We start from the raw sequence: 21,824 nt of genomic DNA, 5'->3' as shown, positions 1-21,824 counted from the left end.
ATCTCAGTCGGCTCAGAGGGGGCCCGTGACTCTGCATCTCAGTCGGCTCAGAGGGGGCCCGTGACTCTGCATCTCAGTCGGCTCAGAGCGGGCCCGTGACTCTGCATCTCAGTCGGCTCAGAGCGGGCCCGTGACTCTGCATCTCAGTCGGCTCAGAGCGGGCCCGTGACTCTGCATCTCAGTCGGCTGAGAGCGGGCCCGTGACTCTGCGTCTCAGTCGGCTCAGAGCCGGCCCGTGACTCTGCATCTCAGCCTCAGTTTAGTTTAGGTATGACATTCAGCTAACAGACACCACACATAGCATTCAAATTTTTTAAACTTTAACTTAGTTTACTGTAAATTTTAGTTATGATTTATGAATATTAATAATTATAACTAATTAATCGGCAGAATGCTATCTACCCACTAAATAAATGTTATTACCTGAGGCTTTGTTAGGTCGCTAGCGAGGTCCCAGCTGAAAAACAATCATTATCCCATCACAGACCACCCAGGAAGTCAATTGGAGTCAACTTGCATGACATAAAATAAAATTAAAACAAGAAAAATCAGCAGGTATCAGCAGGTTACAGAACTACAACAGACATGAACTTTCTTCCCATCAACAAATACACAAAACTATTAAAGTCACACCACCATAACCCAGGACAGTAGTACCACTTTAAACACTTTAAGTGTCAACTTTCTTTGGGGGGGGGTCATGGGTCTTATTTTCAGATACTCCTCGGTAAACATTCATCATGTCGGAAGTACAATGGGGCCATGGCTGAAACAAGAGCTGTTAATGTCAACCTGACGATGTCCCTCAAAGAGACGAAGGACTAACGCAGGTTCATTGGATCATCAGCAGGGGAGTGAGGAAGGTGGAGCCTGTAAGCCGTCGAGAACGGGGCCCGTTATCAACCTTCATACCAGCCCAAAGCAGTCCCGTAAAATATCCACAGTAATAAACTGATAAATGCAAGCAAGTTTGGGTGAAAATGTGTCATCTTACAAGCAAAATGAAGTTTAACTATTCTTGGGAGTCAGCTATTCACCATCAGGGCTGCAATGAGAGCTGCTCCATATGACGAAATGCCCTGAAATCTTGGGGTAAATCAAGCCCAGCCTACAAGGGCAAAAAGGGAAACAGACATAGCAGGGCAAATAATTCACCTGGATTTTTGGTGGCAGAATTACAGAATTACACACTGTGACTGGTTACCATCACTGTGCAGCCGAGCACCGCAGAACCAGGGTGAGGATGAAGAAGAGAAGCACGAGGAAGGGGGCACGTGCGGATGGAACAATGTGGGTGGCGTCATGGTAACGACCTTAGGGTCACCTTAGCGATGACCTCAGCAACCGACAAGCAGCTGTAAGGGTTTACTCCGGAATGTACTGACGGACGAGTCATGGGCTCTCCGCTGAAATTCACATCCCTCACATGCAGTAACGTGAGTCAGGTCCAGGGGTACTCAGTGTTTACAAGCGGGCCGCCATCACAGTGTGCCAGTAAGTAGGGCCCCCTTCGGAGCCAGGCTTGATGGCCCTTGTCTTAGGACCTCGTACCTCACTTATACGCTGCATTGTGAAATACCCCCCCTTCGTATTTAGGTACCGGGGGTAGGGGGTGGGAGGGGAGGAGCTGTGTGCTTTTGCCTCTCGAGTTTATTGTTCGAGCTGCTTTCAAACAGGAATTCATGGCCAGCAGTCAGAGCACACATCCTCTGCAGGTGCGTAACCCGGCGTTTTCTCTCAGACATGCAACACCGCCCCCGCCACCCCCAAAAACAATCGGCTACTAACTGCCGCAATTACCGGCGCGTCACGGCTGTGGCCGGTGAGCCAAGCTGCTGCTTCACGGCCTCCCGGCAAAACACTTCGGCAAGCAAGATGTCAGCTCCCTGAAAAGCTCTGAGGGCATGTGGACGCCCCGTGGCTTCATAGCGACTCGTGACAATGGCTTCAAACGCCACCCCTCACAATCACGCTTTATGTGGCAAACATATAGACTTGTAAGCATCTCACCTGCGTTAGTATTTACCGATTTGTCATGGCCTGGGACTCCAGGTGAGATCTGTACCACTTTTTGACTTTGGGGAAAAAAAATTGAAGGGGGGGGGATTTTGAACTCCTCCCGGCTGCAGAGGCCCCCCAGGTGAACGCATTAGCCGGCGCGGCTGCCCGATCAGAGGGCACGGAAGTGGAACGGCAGGATCCGGCTGGAGCGGCTCGTGTGGCCAATCGCGGGGCTTCCTGCGAGCGCAGCGATAAGCCCGGGACCACGAGTCACATGGCAGCAGGGAGGCGGGAACAATGCCGGGGGGAAGGCGGGCGGGGGGGGGGGCCAGTCACCGGACCCACCTGCATTCCCCTCTCTGCCCACAGGTACAACCTGCACCCTCCCACTGCTCCCACTAATACATTATAAATCGATTCTCCTCGCCAGGGCTGGCAGCTTCTTGAGATCTCCTCCGTTTCTCTTTCATGCAATTAATGGCAGGCGAACGACGCGTCAGGGAGGCCTATCAGTCACACACACACACACACACACACACACACACACACACACACACACACACACACACACGCGTACCGGGCGCTGGCTCTGTGCTCAATGCTAGCAAAGAAGCCGAGAATGAAATGAATGAAGAAAGAAAACAAAACAAACAAATTGGAAGATTATTCCAGAAGTGCCACACATACGTTTAAATGGTGGCCAATTCACTCTAAAAGCCGCAGAACAGGAGCCCCGTTTCAGGGCCCCCGGTCTCACGAGGGCCCGGAATGTTCTGTCACGGGAGAGGAACCGGCAGAAGCTGGCACCCCGTCTGGGACGGGCTTTAGTGTACAGTCCCGGTGGGGATTAGCCCACTGAATGGCGACGAATTAATGGGATCAACATTAGCTGAGAAGATCAATGCCCTCAAAGTGGTTACGTATCAGCAGAGGGGAACATAGACTCATCTCTGTGTTTAAACAGCTTCAGAGCAAATTACAGCAGAACCCCCTTCAACGTGCATGTGTGTTCGGCGAACATCCCACAGGGCAAATAACCACGCACACAAGAAATAAAGGAGGCAGCGGCGGTCGGGGGCGGGGGGGGGGCGACCTGCAATGGATTAGCATCCCATCCAAGATACTCCCCTGCCTTGTGGCCCCTGCCGCCCGAGGGCCTTCCCTCGTTTGATCCGGCTCAGGATAAGCAGCAGGATGCTGGACGGATGGACAGACGGACAGATATCGCAGTACTTCCAAGCCCACTGGAATGTACTGCATCCACACGATTAGTACATCCGGCACAGAAGTAAACCTAGAGTAAAAGCAACAGAGCGACATGCTGAGGTGGGGAAATAGCCCAGGACCAAGTCGTGGCCATACAGCACGACAGAAGAGGTGCTTATGTGAGGTGCACAGGCTCAGCAACACAGCACATGGGATTGGCGTCGCCGCAATGCCGGCACTAGGGCCGGACTGGAGACCATGCAAGTCATATAGAGGGGAGGCCCCGGGGCAGACCCAGGACACGCTGGAGGGATTATATCTCTGGTTGGCCTGGGAACGCCTCGGGTAGATATATAATAATATCCTCATATATATATATATATATATATATATATATATATATATATATATATATATATGCACAAATGACTGCAGCACAATTCGTAGTGTATTTACCGTATTGTTGAAGTTGTGGCTTTAATGCGAGTCGTGAGCCTGATTTTTACTGCCGTGCTGTGAACACTTTAAGTCTGGCACAGCTTATCTTTACACCCCCCAGTGCCACTGCATAACACTGGACCGAATCGAAAAGCCGCCAGCCTGGTTTAGGTGGCAATTTAAAATAAGCCAACACAACCCAACCAGGACTCTTAAGTTTGCAGTGTGGACAGGCAGCAAACTGCCCTTTCTTTACACATATTTTAAAGAGACGCAGGGCGATTACATGAATAAAGATCTACCACTCAATGAAAATTTGAAGTCTGGACAATGTGCCACAAGCAGGTAACCATCCATCTATCCATCCATCCATTACCTTCCGCTTGTCCGGGGTTCGGGTCGCAGGGGCAGCAGCTACAGGAGATACCCAGACCTCCTTATTCCCAGGAACCTCTACCAGCTCTTCGGGGGGGATTCCGAGGCGTTCCCAGGCCAACAGAGAGATATAATCCCTCCAGCGTGTCCTGGGTCTGCCCCGGGGCCTCCTCTCTATATGACATGCATGGAAAACCTCTCATACTTTCAGTCACTACCCATAGCTCATCACCTGCAAGGGGAATGTCAGGGGTTCAGTGCATTGTGGATCAGGTGCCAGCCAAGGGAGGCCTTGGCGGTCCGATCCCCGGCTGACAAAACTGGTTTTCGGGACATGGAATGTCACGTCTCTGGTGGAAGGAGCCTGAGCTTGTGTGCGAGGCTGATAGATACCGGCTAGATATATTCGGGCTCACCTCAACGCATAGCGTGGGTTCTGGAACCAATCTCCTGGAGAGAGGCTGGACGCCCTTTTCTTCCGGAGTTGCGGCGGGTGAGCGGCGCCGGGCGGGGGTGGGGCTACTGGTGGCCCCACAGCTCGGTGCATTAACAACGGAGTTCACCCCGGTGAACGAGAGGGCTGTCTCCCTGCGCCTTCGGGTCGGGGATAGGTCTCTGACCGTCTCCCTGCGCGTTCGGGTCGGGGATAGGTCTCTGACCGTCTCCCTCCGTCTTCGGGTCGGGGATAGGTCTCTGACCGTCTCCCTGCGCCTCCGGGTCGGGGATAGGTCTCTGACCGTCTCCCTCCGCCTCCCGGTCGGGGATAGGTCTCTGACCGTCTCCCTGCGCCTCCGGGTCGGGGATGGGTCTCTGACCGTCTCCCTGCGCCTCCGGGTCGGGGATAGGTCTCTGACCGTCTCCCTCCGTCTTCGGGTCGGGGATAGGTCTCTGACCGTCTCCCTGCGCCTCCGGGTCGGGGATAGGTCTCTGACCGTCTCCCTGCGCCTCCGGGTCGGGGATGGGTCTCTGACCGTCTCCCTCCGTCTTCGGGTCGGGGATAGGTCTCTGACCGTCTCCCTGCGCCTCCGGGTCGGGGATGGGTCTCTGACCGTCTCCCTGCGCCTCCGGGTCGGGGATGGGTCTCTGACCGTCTCCCTGCGCCTTCGGGTCGGGGATGGGTCTCTGACCGTCTCCCTGCGCGTTCGGGTCGGGGATGGGTCTCTGACCGTCATCTGCGCCTTCGGGTCGGGGATGGGTCTCTGACCGTCTCCCTGCGCGTTCGGGTCGGGGATAGGTCTCTGACCGTCTCCCTCCGCCTTCGGGTCGGGGATAGGTCTCTGACCGTCTCCCTCCGCCTTCGGGTCGGGGATAGGTCTCTGACCGTCTCCCTCCGCCTTCGGGTCGGGGATAGGTCTCTGACCGTCTCCCTGCGCCTCCGGGTCGGGGATAGGTCTCTGACCGTCTCCCTGCGCCTCCGGGTCGGGGATAGGTCTCTGACCGTCTCCCTCTGCCTTCGGGTCGGGGATAGGTCTCTGACCGTCTCCCTGCGTGTTCGGGTCGGGGATAGGTCTCTGACCGTCTCCCTCTGCCTTCGGGTCGGGGATAGGTCTCTGACCGTCTCCCTGCGCCTCCGGGTCGGGGATAGGTCTCTGACCGTCTCCCTGCGCGTTCGGGTCGGGGATAGGTCTCTGACCGTCTCCCTGCGCCTTCGGGTCGGGGATAGGTCTCTGACCGTCTCCCTGCGCCTTCGGGTCGGGGATAGGTCTCTGACCGTCTCCCTCCGCCTTCGGGTCGGGGATAGGTCTCTGACCGTCTCCCTGCGCCTTTGGGTCGGGGATAGGTCTCTGACCGTCTCCCTGCGTGTTCGGGTCGGGGATAGGTCTCTGACCGTCTCCCTCTGCCTTCGGGTCGGGGATAGGTCTCTGACCGTCTCCCTGCGCCTCCGGGTCGGGGATAGGTCTCTGACCGTCTCCCTGCGCGTTCGGGTCGGGGATAGGTCTCTGACCGTCTCCCTGCGCCTTCGGGTCGGGGATAGGTCTCTGACCGTCTCCCTCTGCCTTCGGGTCGGGGATAGGTCTCTGACCGTCTCCCTCTGCCTTCGGGTCGGGGATAGGTCTCTGACCGTCTCCCTGCGCGTTCGGGTCGGGGATAGGTCTCTGACCGTCTCCCTGCGCCTTCGGGTCGGGGATAGGTCTCTGACCGTCTCCCTCCGCCTTCGGGTCGGGGATAGGTCTCTGACCGTCTCCCTCCGCCTCCGGGTCGGGGATAGGTCTCTGACCGTCTCCCTCCGCCTCCGGGTCGGGGATAGGTCTCTGACCGTCTCCCTCCGCCTCCGGGTCGGGGATAGGTCTCTGACCGTCTCCCTCCGCCTCCGGGTCGGGGATAGGTCTCTGACCGTCTCCCTCCGCCTCCGGGTCGGGGATAGGTCTCTGACCGTCTCCCTGCGCCTTCGGGTCGGGGATAGGTCTCTGACCGTCTCCCTGCGCCTTCGGGTCGGGGATGGGTCTCTGACTGTCATCTGCGCCTTCGGGTCGGGGATGGGTCTCTGACCGTCTCCCTGCGCCTTCGGGTCGGGGATAGGTCTCTGACCGTCATCTGCGCCTTCGGGTCGGGGATAGGTCTCTGACCGTCTCCCTGCGCCTTCGGGTCGGGGATAGGTCTCTGACCGTCTCCCTCCGCCTCCGGGTCGGGGATAGGTCTCTGACCGTCTCCCTGCGTGTTCGGGTCGGGGATAGGTCTCTGACCGTCTCCCTGTGCCTTCGGGTCGGGGATAGGCTGCTGTCATCCTGTTGGCTTCATCTGCTGGGGACCTCCAGCGAGCTCTGGGGCGGTTCGCAGCCGAGCGCAAAGCGGCGGGGATGAGGATTAGCACCTCCGAGTCCGAGACCACGGTCCTCAGCCGGAAACGGGTGGATTGCCCTCTTCAGGTCGGGGAGGAGGTACTGCCTCCAGTGGAGGAGTTCAAGCATCTCGGGGTCTCGTTCACAAGCAGGTAACCATTTGGCCCAATTATTCCTTAATGATATGAGGAGATTCATTTTCAGGAGAGATTCACGATACTACACTTACATTTATGTATAAGTGAGACAAACAGCACATTACAAACACACATGCTGTCGGAGATTCGGCTGGACATACTAGCAAACACTTTTTATAATGGACATTCAGTTTCTATAAAGATTTCACACTCAACATCTAGTAGTTAATGACAACTATGATAACTGGATGCAGGGCATATTCACAATTAGATGAGATATATTACACTGAATTATTTACACTGTCATTTGAGCGTCGCCACGTTATGTAGGATATGTTGCTGCAAGTCTAAATCATACCTGCGGCGATAGCAGTGCCACTGAATGTTTGGTTCACTGCTGGTACGTATTATGGATGCAAGTAAATACTGTTCTCACAGATAAGCCCCCTACGCACACACAGACACAGCAGCATACAAGTAAGAAAAACAATAACTAAATGTGCGATACTTCTTTCAACTGACAGCAAAACCACAAGTAGATTTAGATCAAAAGACAAAATCAGCAGCACTTAATCTATAATAGGCTTTATTCAACAAGAGGGAGGCCTGCTTAAAGCACGGCAGGTTTTACACTCACAGTCATACTGCACATTCAGCCTCCAAACTCAAAGCACATTAGATCGCCAATCACACACATTTAATTAACTTTTGTTTAGCAGACTCTTTTGACCAGAGACGCACGCCTGAGGTAAATAGCATATTAAAACTGTTAAAATGCAAACGCGCCCCAAACGTCTATCTCTCTGGGACCAGCCTGACCCAGCATGGACATCCGGAAAGGGCCTCAGCCGTTACAACATGCCACTGCAGAGGGCGCAGGCTGATGACCTCAGCCGGCTGCTGTCATGACATGCCGCTGCAGAGGGCGCAGGCTGATGACCTCAGCCGGCTGCTGTCATGACATGCCGCTGCAGAGGGCGCAGGCTGATGACCTCAGCCTGCTGTTGTCATGACATGCCGCTGCAGAGGGCGCAGGCTGATGACCTCAGCCGGCTGCTGTCATGACATGCCGCTGCAGAGGGCGCAGGCTGATGACCTCAGCCACGGAACGGGGCGCCTCCCAAACACGACTCTCCTATTACAGCCCCCAGAGTCCTGCCCGCTCAGTCACAGTGTCAGCTGCACAATACTTTCTGACAGCTCCTCGGCAGTCATCAGATGGCCGAGTTTTGTTTTATTGGCGCGTTATCACCGGGCACACCCACATACGCAGCCAGGTTGCTAGGCACACTCCAGACTTTTGAGAGCAGGCTGGACATTTATAGATGTAAGCTTTACAGTGGCGTAACAAAGTAAAGCGTCAACACAAAACCTACATTCCACACGACTGTGCCCAAACACCACTAACAAAAGACTGACTGTGTACTATGTATCCATCCGGTTATCCAGTTCATGGATACTGCAAGCCTGGATCCAGTCTCAGAAGGCACTGGGCAGGATACACTGCGGGCAGGGTACCGGCCCATAACACTGACAACCACTGGGCACTTTAGTGACACTGACAACCATGCCCTTGTGATATGAGGTGAATGTGCAAACCTGCACAAGCATGACGTTTCATCGCCCAACCCTGGAAGTGTGAGATGATTGAGCCACCCATTATTATTACAGTTACATAATATTTCATGATAACACAACTCAGACATTCAGGAAAATTACTAAACTGTGTCATTGTAGCTGGTAATTAGCACATCTACATGTCAAACTACTGAATGGGCTGACATCAGTAGTATTTGACTTACTAGTAGTTTACAAAAGTTAGTAAAGATAAAAGTAACAGGCAAGCAAGGAAAATATACAATGTAGAGATTTCTGTTTACACTTGTCTTCTATTAAAAGAGAACACTGTATAAAGACTGCCATCCACAGCAGCACACGATGGAAATGGCAGGGACCTCTGCTGAAGTGTTTACTGTTATAAGATTACACACACCTGCTCACTCACCTCTGTCCAAACAACTAAAGCCTACTAATCGATAGGTGCCTGAAATAATCAAAGGTTGCTGGCATGACTCACAAGGCAAACGAAAGTCAACAGCGCGATGCAAAGCAAACAGGCCCGCCTGTCCACACGCCACCGCAAACACCACTCAATCACTCACCGCTTCTCGTTTTGTTCTCGCTCACCCTCAGCAGCCCTCGCTCGGGATCTCGAACCGATCTGGAGCTACGGATGAATGCGTTCTCGTTCCGCACCGACTCCTGACAAGTGGCTGGCCTCTCGGTCAGGCAAGCACCACCGTGAGTGCCGTCTTACAGACTATTGGGTGCTGAAGCCCTACCATTCATGCAACCCAGGAAGAGCGCGTCTACGGGCGTAGAGAAATAAGAGAGTGAGCCTGCCCTCCTTCATTAAGAGAAAGAAACTGCAGACTTTGAGTGTTTTCTGCTTTGAAACAAGCACAGGTGACCCAGGAAATGCCGTAACGATGAGCAAAAAACTGAAACATCAGCAATAAATCTGGTTCAATACATTTAATCCATACCAGGCCAGAATTCTATGTGAAATGAAGACCCCACAATGCCGTGTAGTGTGTTGTGCTCAAGGTGCGACTTCTCAGAACACGCCTGCAGCACTGCGTTGGTTAATACAGACACATTGATGGATGACTGAAATATGATACCACACAGCTACCTGCTGCTCCACACATTGTAGGTCAGTAGAACAGATGAGTAAATAGCTTCTGCTCTAAGATTCATTTTTCCACGACACTTAACCTAGAAAAAAGAAATATATATAATTGTAATAAAGTGATTATGAACAATGCTGAGCAAAGTAACATTAGCTACTTCTTTCCATTTGTTGACTGCCATAGGGCAGCATGCAGCAAACGCATTAACAATCGCCCTACGACAGCGATCACTTGAACTCACATTGTCTGTGATGTGGCTGCTTTTCTGTAAAGCCATCTGCTCTCAGACAGCCAGGTAGAAGCCAAGCGCAGTGAAACATCCCATTTAGATATTTCATGCAAAGACACCCTCCAAAGGCATAAAGGATAATCCGGAAAGAAAAACTGCAATTTACAAGGAGGCCGCCTTAGCATATAAATATTGAGTGTGGGAATTTAACAGCTTTAAGGCTCAAATAGCAGAATAACCAACATTAAGTCAAGCTCTTGGTAATGTGATGGACAAACAATATCTTATTTCTTCCTCTTGTCAGTTTTCTTTCTGTGTAATATACTATTTATTCCTGTGTTGACACAGGCACCCAGGTAGGTATGTCTGTAAGCGACACAGCAAAGTTGTTGGAAACAGATTGTGCATGAGAAGATTAAGCTTAACTTTCTTACTGAAAGGAATCAGTCAAATCAGTGAAGTACAAAGAAATTCCTGCTTGCGCATATTTAATGTATGACAGTGCAACCGTGTTGACGGAGGTTTAGGTCACTTCAAGGGAAAAGTTTAAAACCTTGTGTTGGTCTTACCCCAGCCGTACTGTAATTGTGGGCTGCCCTCTAGTGGCAGAATACAAGCACGACTCGCAATAAACGGCAGTATGACAGACCGCCGTCACCTTACGGGAAACAGGCGTTTAATCTCTGCTTTTCGTTGAAGGCGGTCTGCCGAAAGGTTGCAAGCCATACCTATAGTGTACAGTGACTGCTTAAGTGGCGCCTAAATATCAGCTGAGCATAAGTCACAGTACGAACTGTGTCTCAAGATACTTTTATAAATGAAAATCCCAGTCCGGTCCGGTTCGGGCCGCCACACAGAAATAAAATCTGCATTAAGAGAAGAGAGAGAGGCGCCTGATCGGCATGCGGCCTGGGGCTCGGATTAGTCTGAACAGCGAAAAATGTCAATATTATATTATATTGTAATATTATTATAATATTATAATATATTATACACTAAATGCATCTATAACGTTAAACAATATTTTGCATCTATTACTCGTCATGACTTGACAAATTATTGTATTATTAGAAATGTATATTTCCCAGGTAATACCATGGTGGTTTCTTTAAGAGTACTACATTTACCATGTTTGATTAGCAAAATTCACGAAATGGCACGCATCCCACTCAGCAGGCATAAGTACAACTGAACCGAAAGGACTGAAAATTCCGACCCGGGGGCCTTTTAGACGCTCGCAATAATATAAAGTAGGCGAGCCGCCACACTTCTGTCATAAATAATTTTACGCAGCAAAACAGCTAAAGATATTCACTACTAAATTATTTTCCTTAAATACAATACTTATCATGTCCATTGTATTCTCTGATCACTAAATGGCTCCATCGTCTGCGTATATTTAACTTTATTTTAAACACTTACTTTACTTACACTTACTTAATCAGAGCGTTAGATGGGATTAGAACCGAAAGAAGTAGGATGTTGATTCCGCTTCTCAGCTTATTCACGTAGCTGCCGGTTCCCACTTCGTTTGCCCAACATTGGTTTACACAGATTTAAGCGCAAAGGCCTTATTGGAGAACTTCACAACCTTAGAATTAAAATACTGCCATTTTAACGTGTCGTTTTTATTCATGCAGATGTGTTCAATATTAAACAAGACTGTGAAATAAAGATTTTGGAGCAAATTAAGTGCGAATTAAACAAACCAAACAGTGCTGTAAAGACCGGTACTGAAAATGGAAATTAAACGCTGACATTACTGGTCATGAGAAACGGGTGCGTTGGAAAAGAGCGTATGCCCTCCTGTGGAAGAAACGTGACAAGCGCAGAAAAACATTACAATCCCTGCGCTTCACCTTCTAAAATATTCGCTTTTTTTACAGTCTTTGTGAAATAAAATCCGAAATATTTATTTTTCTTAACCAGGACTTGCAAATTCTATGGGCGGCCGCCTACGGCATCGTCTTCAGAGGGGGCCAAATTATTTCATACCTCGGACGGGGGCGCCGGCGCTGATGTTCGCTTAGGGCGCCACTCCGGCTAGGGACCGGTGCTCTTCTTATTTACTCTTGATCAACAAAAAATAGGAAATTCAAATGGTAACAGTACAACGAATAATTAGCAGCAAATACGCACTGTTAAAACTGTAAAGATTTCAACACATTTTTTTAGTAAAATTTAAACTGTTAAAATTGTTTGTATTAAAATTAAAAAAATATTTATTTGATAATGTTATATCACAACATCCCAAACTGGATAATAAATAACTGAAGAGTAATAACTATTTAAAATGAATAAGTTCCATATAAATATTTAAAGAAAAATTTTTGCCTGAATGGTTTAAATAATTTCACTTTGCTGTAAACGACACACCAATAATACAGGAGCTGCCCCCCCCCCTTCAGCATGAGGAGATGCAATCTGGCTCCAGCCTACAGCTAAACCCTAAAAGGAAAGAAAACCAAGAGGTTCAAGAAAACAGGAAGCTTGGGTCTGGAGCCCAGAGTGCTGGTTGTCCCCCTGTGACCCCCAGGACAAAGCAGGACTTTCATTGGACGTGTAAACTACAGCCAAGATCAGACACCATTAGCCTTTAAGTAAAGATCACAATCTGCGTAAGATCCAGATTCTCAGCTCCTTCCTGAAAAGCCTCCGAGATCTTAGCAGGAAGCTGAAGTGCTGGTCTGCTCCGCTGATGTTTCTCCTCCATGTGAGACAGTCCCCTGCCCACCCTGAAATGTCCTACACACGTCATTTAAAGACCCCTTTAAAGGAATTCCTCACACAATGAACTATTCTTAAAGCTGTGAAAGGCTTCCTACAGGCTCATTTAACAACCCTTTCAGCGTGGGTGGAGCAAGGACTTATATAGAGAGCATATATATCATATATACAGTATGTGTGTGTGTCTGTGTGTGTATGTTAGGTTTATATTTCATTGTGGGGAACAAATGTACCCCGCAATGTAATAAAAACCTGTTATTTTGGTGCTGTAGGAACCATTTTTCAGGTCCCCACAAAGATTGGCGAATGCAATCAGAAAACTAAGAATGCCAAAAGTCTCACATTTAGTTTGGTTACTTATGGTTAAGGTTTGGGCTGGGTGGGGGTTAAGGTTGTCATGTTGTGATTAGAGTTTTCTCCCTAGAAAAATCCCCACAAAGATATAATTACAAACCTGTGTGTGTGTGTGTGTGTGTGTGTGCGTGTGTGTAAACCTGTTCATCTGGGCAGTAAGTGTATGTTTTCAACATTCAACATTACACAATTAAAATAACATGAATTTATTAAGTGTATGTTTTCAACATTCAACATTACACAATTAAAATAACATGAATTTATTCAGCCGCTCCATGTGTTTGTTAAGTTTCACCAGCAACTTCCGTTCATGCTTCTGTTTTCAGTAGCTGCTGGTCCTGTTCAGGATCTTGGGGGGTCTGGGGCCTATGGGTGCAAAGCAGAGAACAACCCAGGACGGGGCGCCAACCCATCACAGGGCGCCAACCCATCACAGGGCGCCAACCCATCACAGGGCGCCAACCCATCACAGGGCGCCAACCCATCACAGGGCGCCAACCCATCACAGGGCGCCAACCCATCACAGGGCGCCAACCCATCACAGGGCGCCAACCCATCACAGGGCGCCAACCCATCACAGGGCACACTCACACACCAGTCACTCACTCATACAAGGTAGGGAATAACCCAGGACGGGGTGCCAACCCATCACAGGGCACTAACCCATCACAGGGCACACTCACACACCATTCACTTACACATGCACATCTATGGACAATTAGTCATCTGCAATCAACCTCTGCATGTTTTTGGGATGGGGGGAGGGGGAGACTGGAGTACCCAGAGCAATCTCCATGACAACATGGGGGAAACATGCAAACTCCACACACATGATCTCCATGACAACATGGGGGAAACATGCAAACTCCACACACATGATCTCCATGACGACATGGGGGAAACATGCAAACTCCACACACATGATCTCCATGACGACATGGGGGGAAACATGCAAACTCCACACACATGATCTCCATGACGACATGGGGGAAACATGCAAACTCCACACACATGATCTCCATGACGACATGGGGGAAACATGCAAACTCCACACACATGATCTCCATGACGACATGGGGGAAACATGCAAACTCCACACACATGATCTCCATGACGACATGGGGGAAACATGCAAACTCCACACACATGATCTCCATGACGACATGGGGGAAACATGCAAACTCCACACACATGATCTCCATGACGACATGGGGGAAACATGCAAACTCCACACACATGATCTCCATGACGACATGGGGGAAACATGCAAACTCCACACACATGATCTCCATGACGACATGGGGGAAACATGCAAACTCCACACACATGATCTCCATGACGACATGGGGGAAACATGCAAACTCCACACACATGATCTCCATGACGACATGGGGGAAACATGCAAACTCCACACACATGATCTCCATGACGACATGGGGGAAACATGCAAACTCCACACACATGATCTCCATGACAACATGGGGGAAACATGCAAACTCCACACACATGATCTCTATGACGACATGGGGGGGAACATGCAAACTCCACACACATGATCTCCATGACAACATGGGGGAAACATGCAAACTCCACACACATGATCTCCATGACAATATGGGGGAAACATGCAAACTCCACACACATGATCTCCATGACAACATGGGGGAAAACATGCAAACTCCACACACATGATCTCCATGACAACATGGGGGAAACATGCAAACTCCACACACATGATCTCCATGACGACATGGGGGAAACATGCAAACTCCACACACATGATCTCCATGACGACATGGGGGAAACATGCAAACTCCACACACATGATCTCCATGACGACATGGGGGGGAAACATGCAAACTCCACACACATGATCTCCATGACGACATGGGGGAAACATGCAAACTCCACACACATGATCTCCATGACGACATGGGGGAAACATGCAAACTCCACACACATGGAGCCCTGGCAGAGACTCAGAACACTGCACCACTGTGCCACCCCCACCTGTAACTCCCCTAACTTAATTATTTTATGGGGTATTTATTCTTTAGCCAAGATTAGTCAAACAGGACATGCTAATGGTTAGGGAAATAAATGCAGTCTTGGAAAAAATGAAGTCCACTCTATATTTTAAAAAGAGAAGTTTGTATTTTTCAGTCCAGGTTTTACGATGGTTCTGCTGGCTATACTGAGCAGCAGGCTGCTTCCAGGCTCATAATGTATAAGACAGCAGTACGCAAGAATAAGGTGAAGCGGGAGACACTGGGAGCAAGGAACAACTAGCCAGGTAGAGGGTGGAATGTGACTTTATAATGGCAAGGATGACCATCAAATTATCCAACAATTTCACATGAATCAGAGGATGACCTTAAAAAGGAACGGGAAACATTAAGTGCAGGTGTGAGGTGCACTGCTAGGACAGTATGTATCAGGCTCCTAGAAGCAGGACTGAAGTCCCCTAAAGCAAGGAAGAAGCCCTTCATCAATGAGAAACTGAGAAGAACCTGGTTGCAGTTTGGAAAAAAATATAGCAAACTTTCAGATCACTGTATTGCCATGTATAGACGATATGATATGTGATATCGTGAGATGATGATAAAATTCATTTGACTTGAAAACTGAGGTGACTATAGTTGAGGTTCTGAAAGAACTAAGCCAATACACTTTGAGAAACATCATTTTGAATTTTTATACCGAGATTAAGATCATCCATCCATCCATCCATCCATCCATTTTCTGTCACTGCTTGTCCTGTTTAGGGTCACAATCTTTTAAAAGTCAAAAGCCTTTATTGTCAATACTGCCATATCTACAAGACACACGAAAGACTGATATTACGTTACTGTCAGACCCCACGGTGAGGTGAACAATGACAAGCAATGACAAGCTAGACAGATAAAAGTATTCAAGTATATACATGTATGCAAAAATAAAATTAAACTAAATTAAATACTTTGTGCAAGAAGATGTAAAACAGAGCAAATATGGTGTAGTTACAGGTAAGTAAGCAAAGCAAAGTGGATATGGGTGAGCAGGGGTGACAGTCCAGACTTTGTGAGGGGGGGGGGGGGGGGGGGTTAGCATTCTGACAGCTTGGTGGATGGAACTATTGAATGAATCTACTGTGAAAGTACCCCCCCCCCCAGTGAAACATACCAAGGGGGGCCAAGACAATATTTTTACCAATATCTCTAGCTCCACCCCTGAGGTCAAGTGATGTATCATATCCTTCAACTAACATTCATTTTATTAAATATTAAATAATTTATTTCTCTGTTTCAGAAGTTGCATCTTATACATGTAATTATTTCCAGGGGGGGGCTTTTCTCAATCCAAAGTATTGGCTAGTAGAGCCCCCAAGTCACAGAAAATTGTGTAGATTTACAGACATTTACCACTAGATGGGTCCATAACGTAAAATCAGATCATCGTAATACTCATTTGTTTTCATCATGGCCCCAATTTCTTTGGACTTCAAGACTGTTGCATCTCAACCTTTGACTTGATTTCATACCTGTCGCATTTCTCACAGCCAACCAAAACAGCACCTTCGCAGTTTCACTATGGTGGCACCAAACTTTGACCACAGGACAAACCAACCATGCTAATGACAATGTAGCTGTGGAACAGGAACACGCGGTGTGAAGGAGGAATGGTTAATGTACGACCAGTCGCTGGTTGTGCTGGCTGTGTTCAACTTTCTAGAACAGTCTGTCTAAAAATCACTCATGTCCAGCAAAACATATTCCTAGGGGAGAAAAAACGTGTTGGCACTTATAATAAGATGAAATTATACCCAAGAGCTGAACTACAATCCACATGGTAAGAATTTCAAATAATAATAATACATAAGAACAGAAATCACCACTAACCTTTACGCTCTTTTTCCATCTACCCATTACTACCCAGAACACAATGAAGTGCAACAAAAAAGCTTTCAGCTAATTCCTCATGGTTTTCACTCTTCTTACCAGGAATATTGGACATAGACTGATGCGATTTTCCTCATCCATAGACTCCACTCATATCTCTAATGTCTGTCTGCAGAGTGACCATACATGTATCTCTCTCTCTCTCTCTCTCTCTCTCTCTCCCTCCCTCTCTCTCTCTCTCTCTCTCTCTCACACACACTCTCTCAATTCCTCAGCTGGATCTTTGTTACTAACCTTGCCCATGTCTACACATTGACCTTTCCTGCTTCTCCATCCCCTTTATGGTGTGTCCAGCAGTGACGTGTCGGTGTGTGTGTGTGTGTCTGTGTGTGTGTGTGTGTGACTGCTGGTTAGTAGGTGGTGATGGCCAAGGACAGAAACCTCCCTGCTGAATATGTATCAGTCCAAGACACATTAACTACCAATGTAGTGCCACCTCATCCACGAACAGTGAGCTACCACCCAGAACCCCTCAGAGAGCTTCCAGCAAGTTCCACATCCTTGCGGCCGTCTCCAGTACACTTATAATCCCAGCAGTGTTCAATGCTCTTTGGAGAACAATGAGTTCGATGGGAATGGAAATCCTTGCCTTCATCATTTCTGTATCTGGCTGGGTTCTCATCTCGTCCACCTTGCCCACGGACTACTGGAAGGTATCTTCCATCGATGGCACGGTCATCACCACAGCCACCTTCTGGTCCAACCTCTGGAAGACCTGCGTCACAGATTCGACGGGAATTTCAAACTGCAAGGATTTCCCTTCCATGCTCGCCCTGGATGGTTTGACATTTGCTTTTCCTTTTAAACATCAGAGGAATCAAATTTTAAATATTTTTTTTATTTTAAAAAAAGTGATCTTCCTTCTAACAGTCACAGATTATAGAAGTAATACAAGTAATTCATGTTTTATGCACTAGAATCAGAGACGTTTAACAGTATGTTTTGGATGCAAGACATAGTTTAAAGCTAAGTCATTACAATAACTTGGTTCAAAGATTTAATTGTCGGCAAAATAAAAAGTGAAAACTAAGTATAGATTTTTGGATTAAAATAGGACCGTGTTTCCGACGGGGGGCATAATAAATTGTGTTTTATCGGAAAGGGGCACTCGGGACCTGAAAAGGCAGACACTTTCTGTCCTTCTGACAAAGGGACAAAGGGCGTGTGGGAACGTCTATCGTGTGTCTATGTTGGTTTGTTTTGTGATACCATGGTTATGAAGGCATTGCGTCAGACGGCATCTCGCTGTGTTAAGGTTCACTGCTGGTTTAAGGTTCACTGCCGTGTTAAGGTTCACTGGTTCCTGCTCCCTAACTCCCAGTCATCTATCACGTCTCAATTAAAAACTCATTAATTCCCAAGACCCTGCAGCTCCTCTGCGACGGTACTTTATTAGCGATATTAATGGGAAGGTACAGTGCCCGTAAGGCTGCCCCCCCACCCCTCGTATCATTTCCCAGTGTTAAATTGGTGCTCATTTGCTCTTGAGACCCCTTTGCCTCTACGCATCACTTATTTTGGGCGGTTAAGCAAACCCTGTGAGAAAATGAGACATGCGACCTCTAGCATGTAATTTTATTTTATTAGCTCTGTAACGAGGCAATGCACAAATTACCGTTTTGTGGGGCAGAATTTTAACATATAAATACATATATCATTTAGCAGCAGTGACATGTCCCCGGTCACGAATGTAATACAAACAACGGTTTTCAGTTTGTACTGCTAGGATCTCATAAATAAATTATACTGCTACCGCCTATGGCGTATGAACTGCCCAAAATTATGGAAACACTTTCAGTTTTTAGAGATTGCAGAACTTTATTCCAGTTACTTATTTAATCGTCCGATGTATGATATTTGCAAACATTCTTTGATTGTTTATAAACATTACCGCCAATATTTGTGTAGTTATTTAATAAAGCGTAATTTTTTAAAAATTGGCCACTGGTGTATATAGTACATACAGTCTGTCATTTATTACGGTGTTGGGTTTTTTTTAGCGTTTATGATTTGGAGAATAAACTCAACAGAAAGGCTATAATCACACAATAAAGAACTACGCGTTTTAAGTGGCGCCGACCGGCGAGTCCTGCGGCCGCACAGGAGCGCAGTAAGAGCGGCTGCAGCCGGACTCGGCGAGGCGGAGAGACGCGAGTCCATACGGTGGTGAACAATGTCTGCTCTGTCCCCCCGCGCCCGCATTAAAAAGGGGCATTTGCTTTTATTTATTTATTTCATTCCCGCCATGAACGCGCACGCCAGGCGCGCCACTAGAACACCACAGCAATAAAAACCTGAGACTTTTAAAATTTATCCGGAACATTGGCATTGTCTGATCGCTATGTCATTCTTATATTTAAGCTTTTTAAAACTAAATGTTCTGGTAGTTTCGAGGTGCCAAATGGGTTGCGTGTCATTTTGCAGAGATAATAATCGTATTTGTTTCATTAAGATGTATGACTGAGGCTGAGTAAAGCTCCGTGTTTAAGGTACATTTAAAATATTCACGCCCCCTCCCCCCATACCACTTGTTCCTTTCAAGCTGAATCTTCCCCAAACTGCACCCACATTGTTTTTAAAGGTTACCTTCATAGAATAAGAAGATTCTCAAGTAAAAGTATGAATTTGGAATTTCCTATGGAAACATTAAGTTATTATGGATCCTCTCCCATCCATGTCCGTTAACAGCTTACATCCAGGTGTGCAGAGGACTCATGATCTCCTCCGTTTGCCTCGGCTTATTCGGATCCGTCTTCGCGTTGGTCGGCATGAAATGCACCAAGATCGGCGGGGCTGACGCTACCAAAGCCAAGCTCGCCTTCTTCGCTGGTGTCAACTTCATACTCACCGGTGAGATGTTTCCGTCGTTTTGCTTTTCTGATGTCCATCCTTTCGGCGGCGTATCCAATGTACTGACTTCGATCTTTCTGCAGGGCTGTGCTCTTTGACCGCCTGTTCCCTCTACGCTCACAGGATCACATCCGAGTTTTTTGATCCGATGTTTCTTGCACAAAAGTAAGTTATTCAGTATTCGATGAGGTTTACAATTCAGATAGATGGAGGGACATTGGTCTGTTTAAAATTTCATTAAATATGGTACACATCTCAGAGCTAAGGACCACAAATGATGTGTTCATTTAGCAAAATATTCTCAAGTCATAGTTACCCTACAACCATTAATAAACATATTTCGAATAGTCAACTCATTGATCTAGTCCAGTTCTTGCCAGTTTTATTTACCTGTACGCCAGTATGTGGTTTTACTTTCTAATAAGATTTTCCAAAGTAAACCGTTTTCCTGATTTCGTTAAAGTTGTGGGCAGGTGATCGCGTTGTCTTTCCTGCAGTGTGTTTAATGGCTTTTGTGGAGTTTTATACGGACACATTGTGATTGCCGGACCCCAAACGCCTGGCTGACCATGGCATCGCTGTGCCCCTGTAGGTTTGAGCTGGGGGGCGGCCCTCTTCATTGGCTGGGCTGGCTCAGTCCTCAGCATTATAGGGGGCGCTATTTTCTGCTTCTCCCTGGCAGGGGCAATTGATACAAGGTACGTCTGTTAGGGGTCTTTCCCCAATACCGCCAGCTGGGTGTTTAATGAAGATGCAGTACATTAAGTGTGTGGCCACAGCCTTCTCTATCTGACCATGGTTTTAAAGCACTGAGACATGGGTGCATGGGTGCATGGGTGCATGGGTGCATTGGTGCATTGGTGCATGGGTGCTGATCCTCTGTAGCCGTTAATGCAGTAAGTAAAGCACCGATCCGGCCTGGAATGGCGTTTACGGAACAAAAAGACACAGATGTGCCAGTGAGTGACATCCTCTGCTGCACGTCAGAGTCACCTTGGCCTGGGTGATGCTGGGGGGGTAACAGAGCCCCCCCCCCCCCCCCCCCCCCTCATATAACTGATCCAGTGAACTTTGGCACTTTCTGACCCGGCAGAGCAGCCTGTGAGTTCTCATAAGGCATGGACTGCTTAGACAATGATGTGCCATTATAACTACTGTACTACTCATTAACTTTGTCAGTGCCTTTCTGAGGGGGGCAGCGCAGATTCCTGCTGCAGTACGAGTTCCTTCATGCCTGCGAGACAGCAAAGCATTATTAGACCAAAATATATAAAGTGCATTATTACCATGGATTAATCTATAAGAAGGAAGCATTTGGGGGTGTCTTCTCGTGGGAACTGTAGTTCACAGAAGCATTTTTCTGAATTATCAGCTTGAAATATTTTTTAAATATGCAGTTTTTTTTTACTTAAGCATGTAAATGGTGTTTCAGTAGTTTCAGACAATTCCGAGACAAACTGTAGTGTCTCTTGTGGCCTTACATTCCTCCCCAGTCATGCAGAACACTCTCACAGTGGGGCTACCTCATTCGGCACGTCACAGGCCAAAGGTATCAGCAAGCCACAGAACCCATGCAAGACCCCATCGGACTACAGGGCCGCTTCCAGGCAGTTTGGGAAGAACGTCTACGTGTAGCTGAGGGATGCGGGCAGGACAGCGAGAGCGGATGGTCACTGTTCTGTGCCGACGGCAGACAACACTGCGGGGGACTCGGGACGGATTCCCTTGCCAGCCAAAGACACTGGATCCAGTGTGACGGAAGAGGTTTATGCGTCAAAGAGGGGTTGGGGGTGCATTTTCTGTTTCATTCGAAGCCTCTGTGGGATTCCCTATCGCACTTTCATCCATGATCCAGAAAACTGCAGTGCTGATGGCGTGATGGAGGACACTGGGTTTCCCGGGGTCTCGCCCAGCTCACAGTCTGTCTGCTTTATCATTAATATTATTATCTTATTATTTTCTTGTCTTGAGTGATAACCGATGAACTGTAGCTAGGAAAATGTACTTTTAGTTTTTTATTTGACTTAATATTTAGTTATATGATGGCTACTTCATTTCCCATGTATATGAAAAGTTAAATAAAAATTCTATTCAAA

The 21,824-nt window shown here is 48.0% G+C and overlaps 2 protein-coding genes and 1 long non-coding RNA gene across 3 annotated transcripts; 2 read left to right on the top strand and 1 right to left on the bottom strand.

Moving 5' to 3' along the window:
- Positions 1-4,234: 4,234 nt before the first annotated feature.
- Positions 4,235-6,478, bottom strand: LOC125709415 (serine/arginine repetitive matrix protein 1-like). Its single transcript, XM_048977796.1, has 3 exons — positions 5,342-6,478; positions 4,437-5,231; positions 4,235-4,252 (listed from the first exon to the last, which is right to left on the bottom strand). Exons 1-3 carry the CDS (start codon positions 6,476-6,478, stop codon positions 4,235-4,237), a joined length of 1,950 nt encoding a protein of 649 aa, XP_048833753.1.
- A 42-nt stretch (positions 6,479-6,520) lies between these two features.
- LOC125709870 (uncharacterized) lies at positions 6,521-6,765 on the top strand. The gene is made up of 3 exons (XR_007382852.1): positions 6,521-6,578; positions 6,618-6,656; positions 6,735-6,765. It is a non-coding gene; the product is annotated as an uncharacterized LOC125709870 (long non-coding RNA).
- A 10,518-nt stretch (positions 6,766-17,283) lies between these two features.
- Positions 17,284-20,420, top strand: LOC125709414 (claudin-10-like). Its single transcript, XM_048977795.1, has 4 exons — positions 17,284-17,658; positions 19,567-19,728; positions 19,812-19,893; positions 20,321-20,420. Exons 1-4 carry the CDS (start codon positions 17,439-17,441, stop codon positions 20,418-20,420), a joined length of 564 nt encoding a protein of 187 aa, XP_048833752.1. The 5' UTR covers positions 17,284-17,438.
- The last annotated feature ends 1,404 nt before the right edge of the window (positions 20,421-21,824 follow it).

This window comes from Brienomyrus brachyistius, chromosome 16 (assembly GCF_023856365.1).
Source record: "Brienomyrus brachyistius isolate T26 chromosome 16, BBRACH_0.4, whole genome shotgun sequence".
Taxonomy (NCBI): Eukaryota; Metazoa; Chordata; class Actinopteri; order Osteoglossiformes; family Mormyridae; genus Brienomyrus; species Brienomyrus brachyistius.
This window is presented reverse-complemented; position numbering and strand designations above follow the sequence as displayed.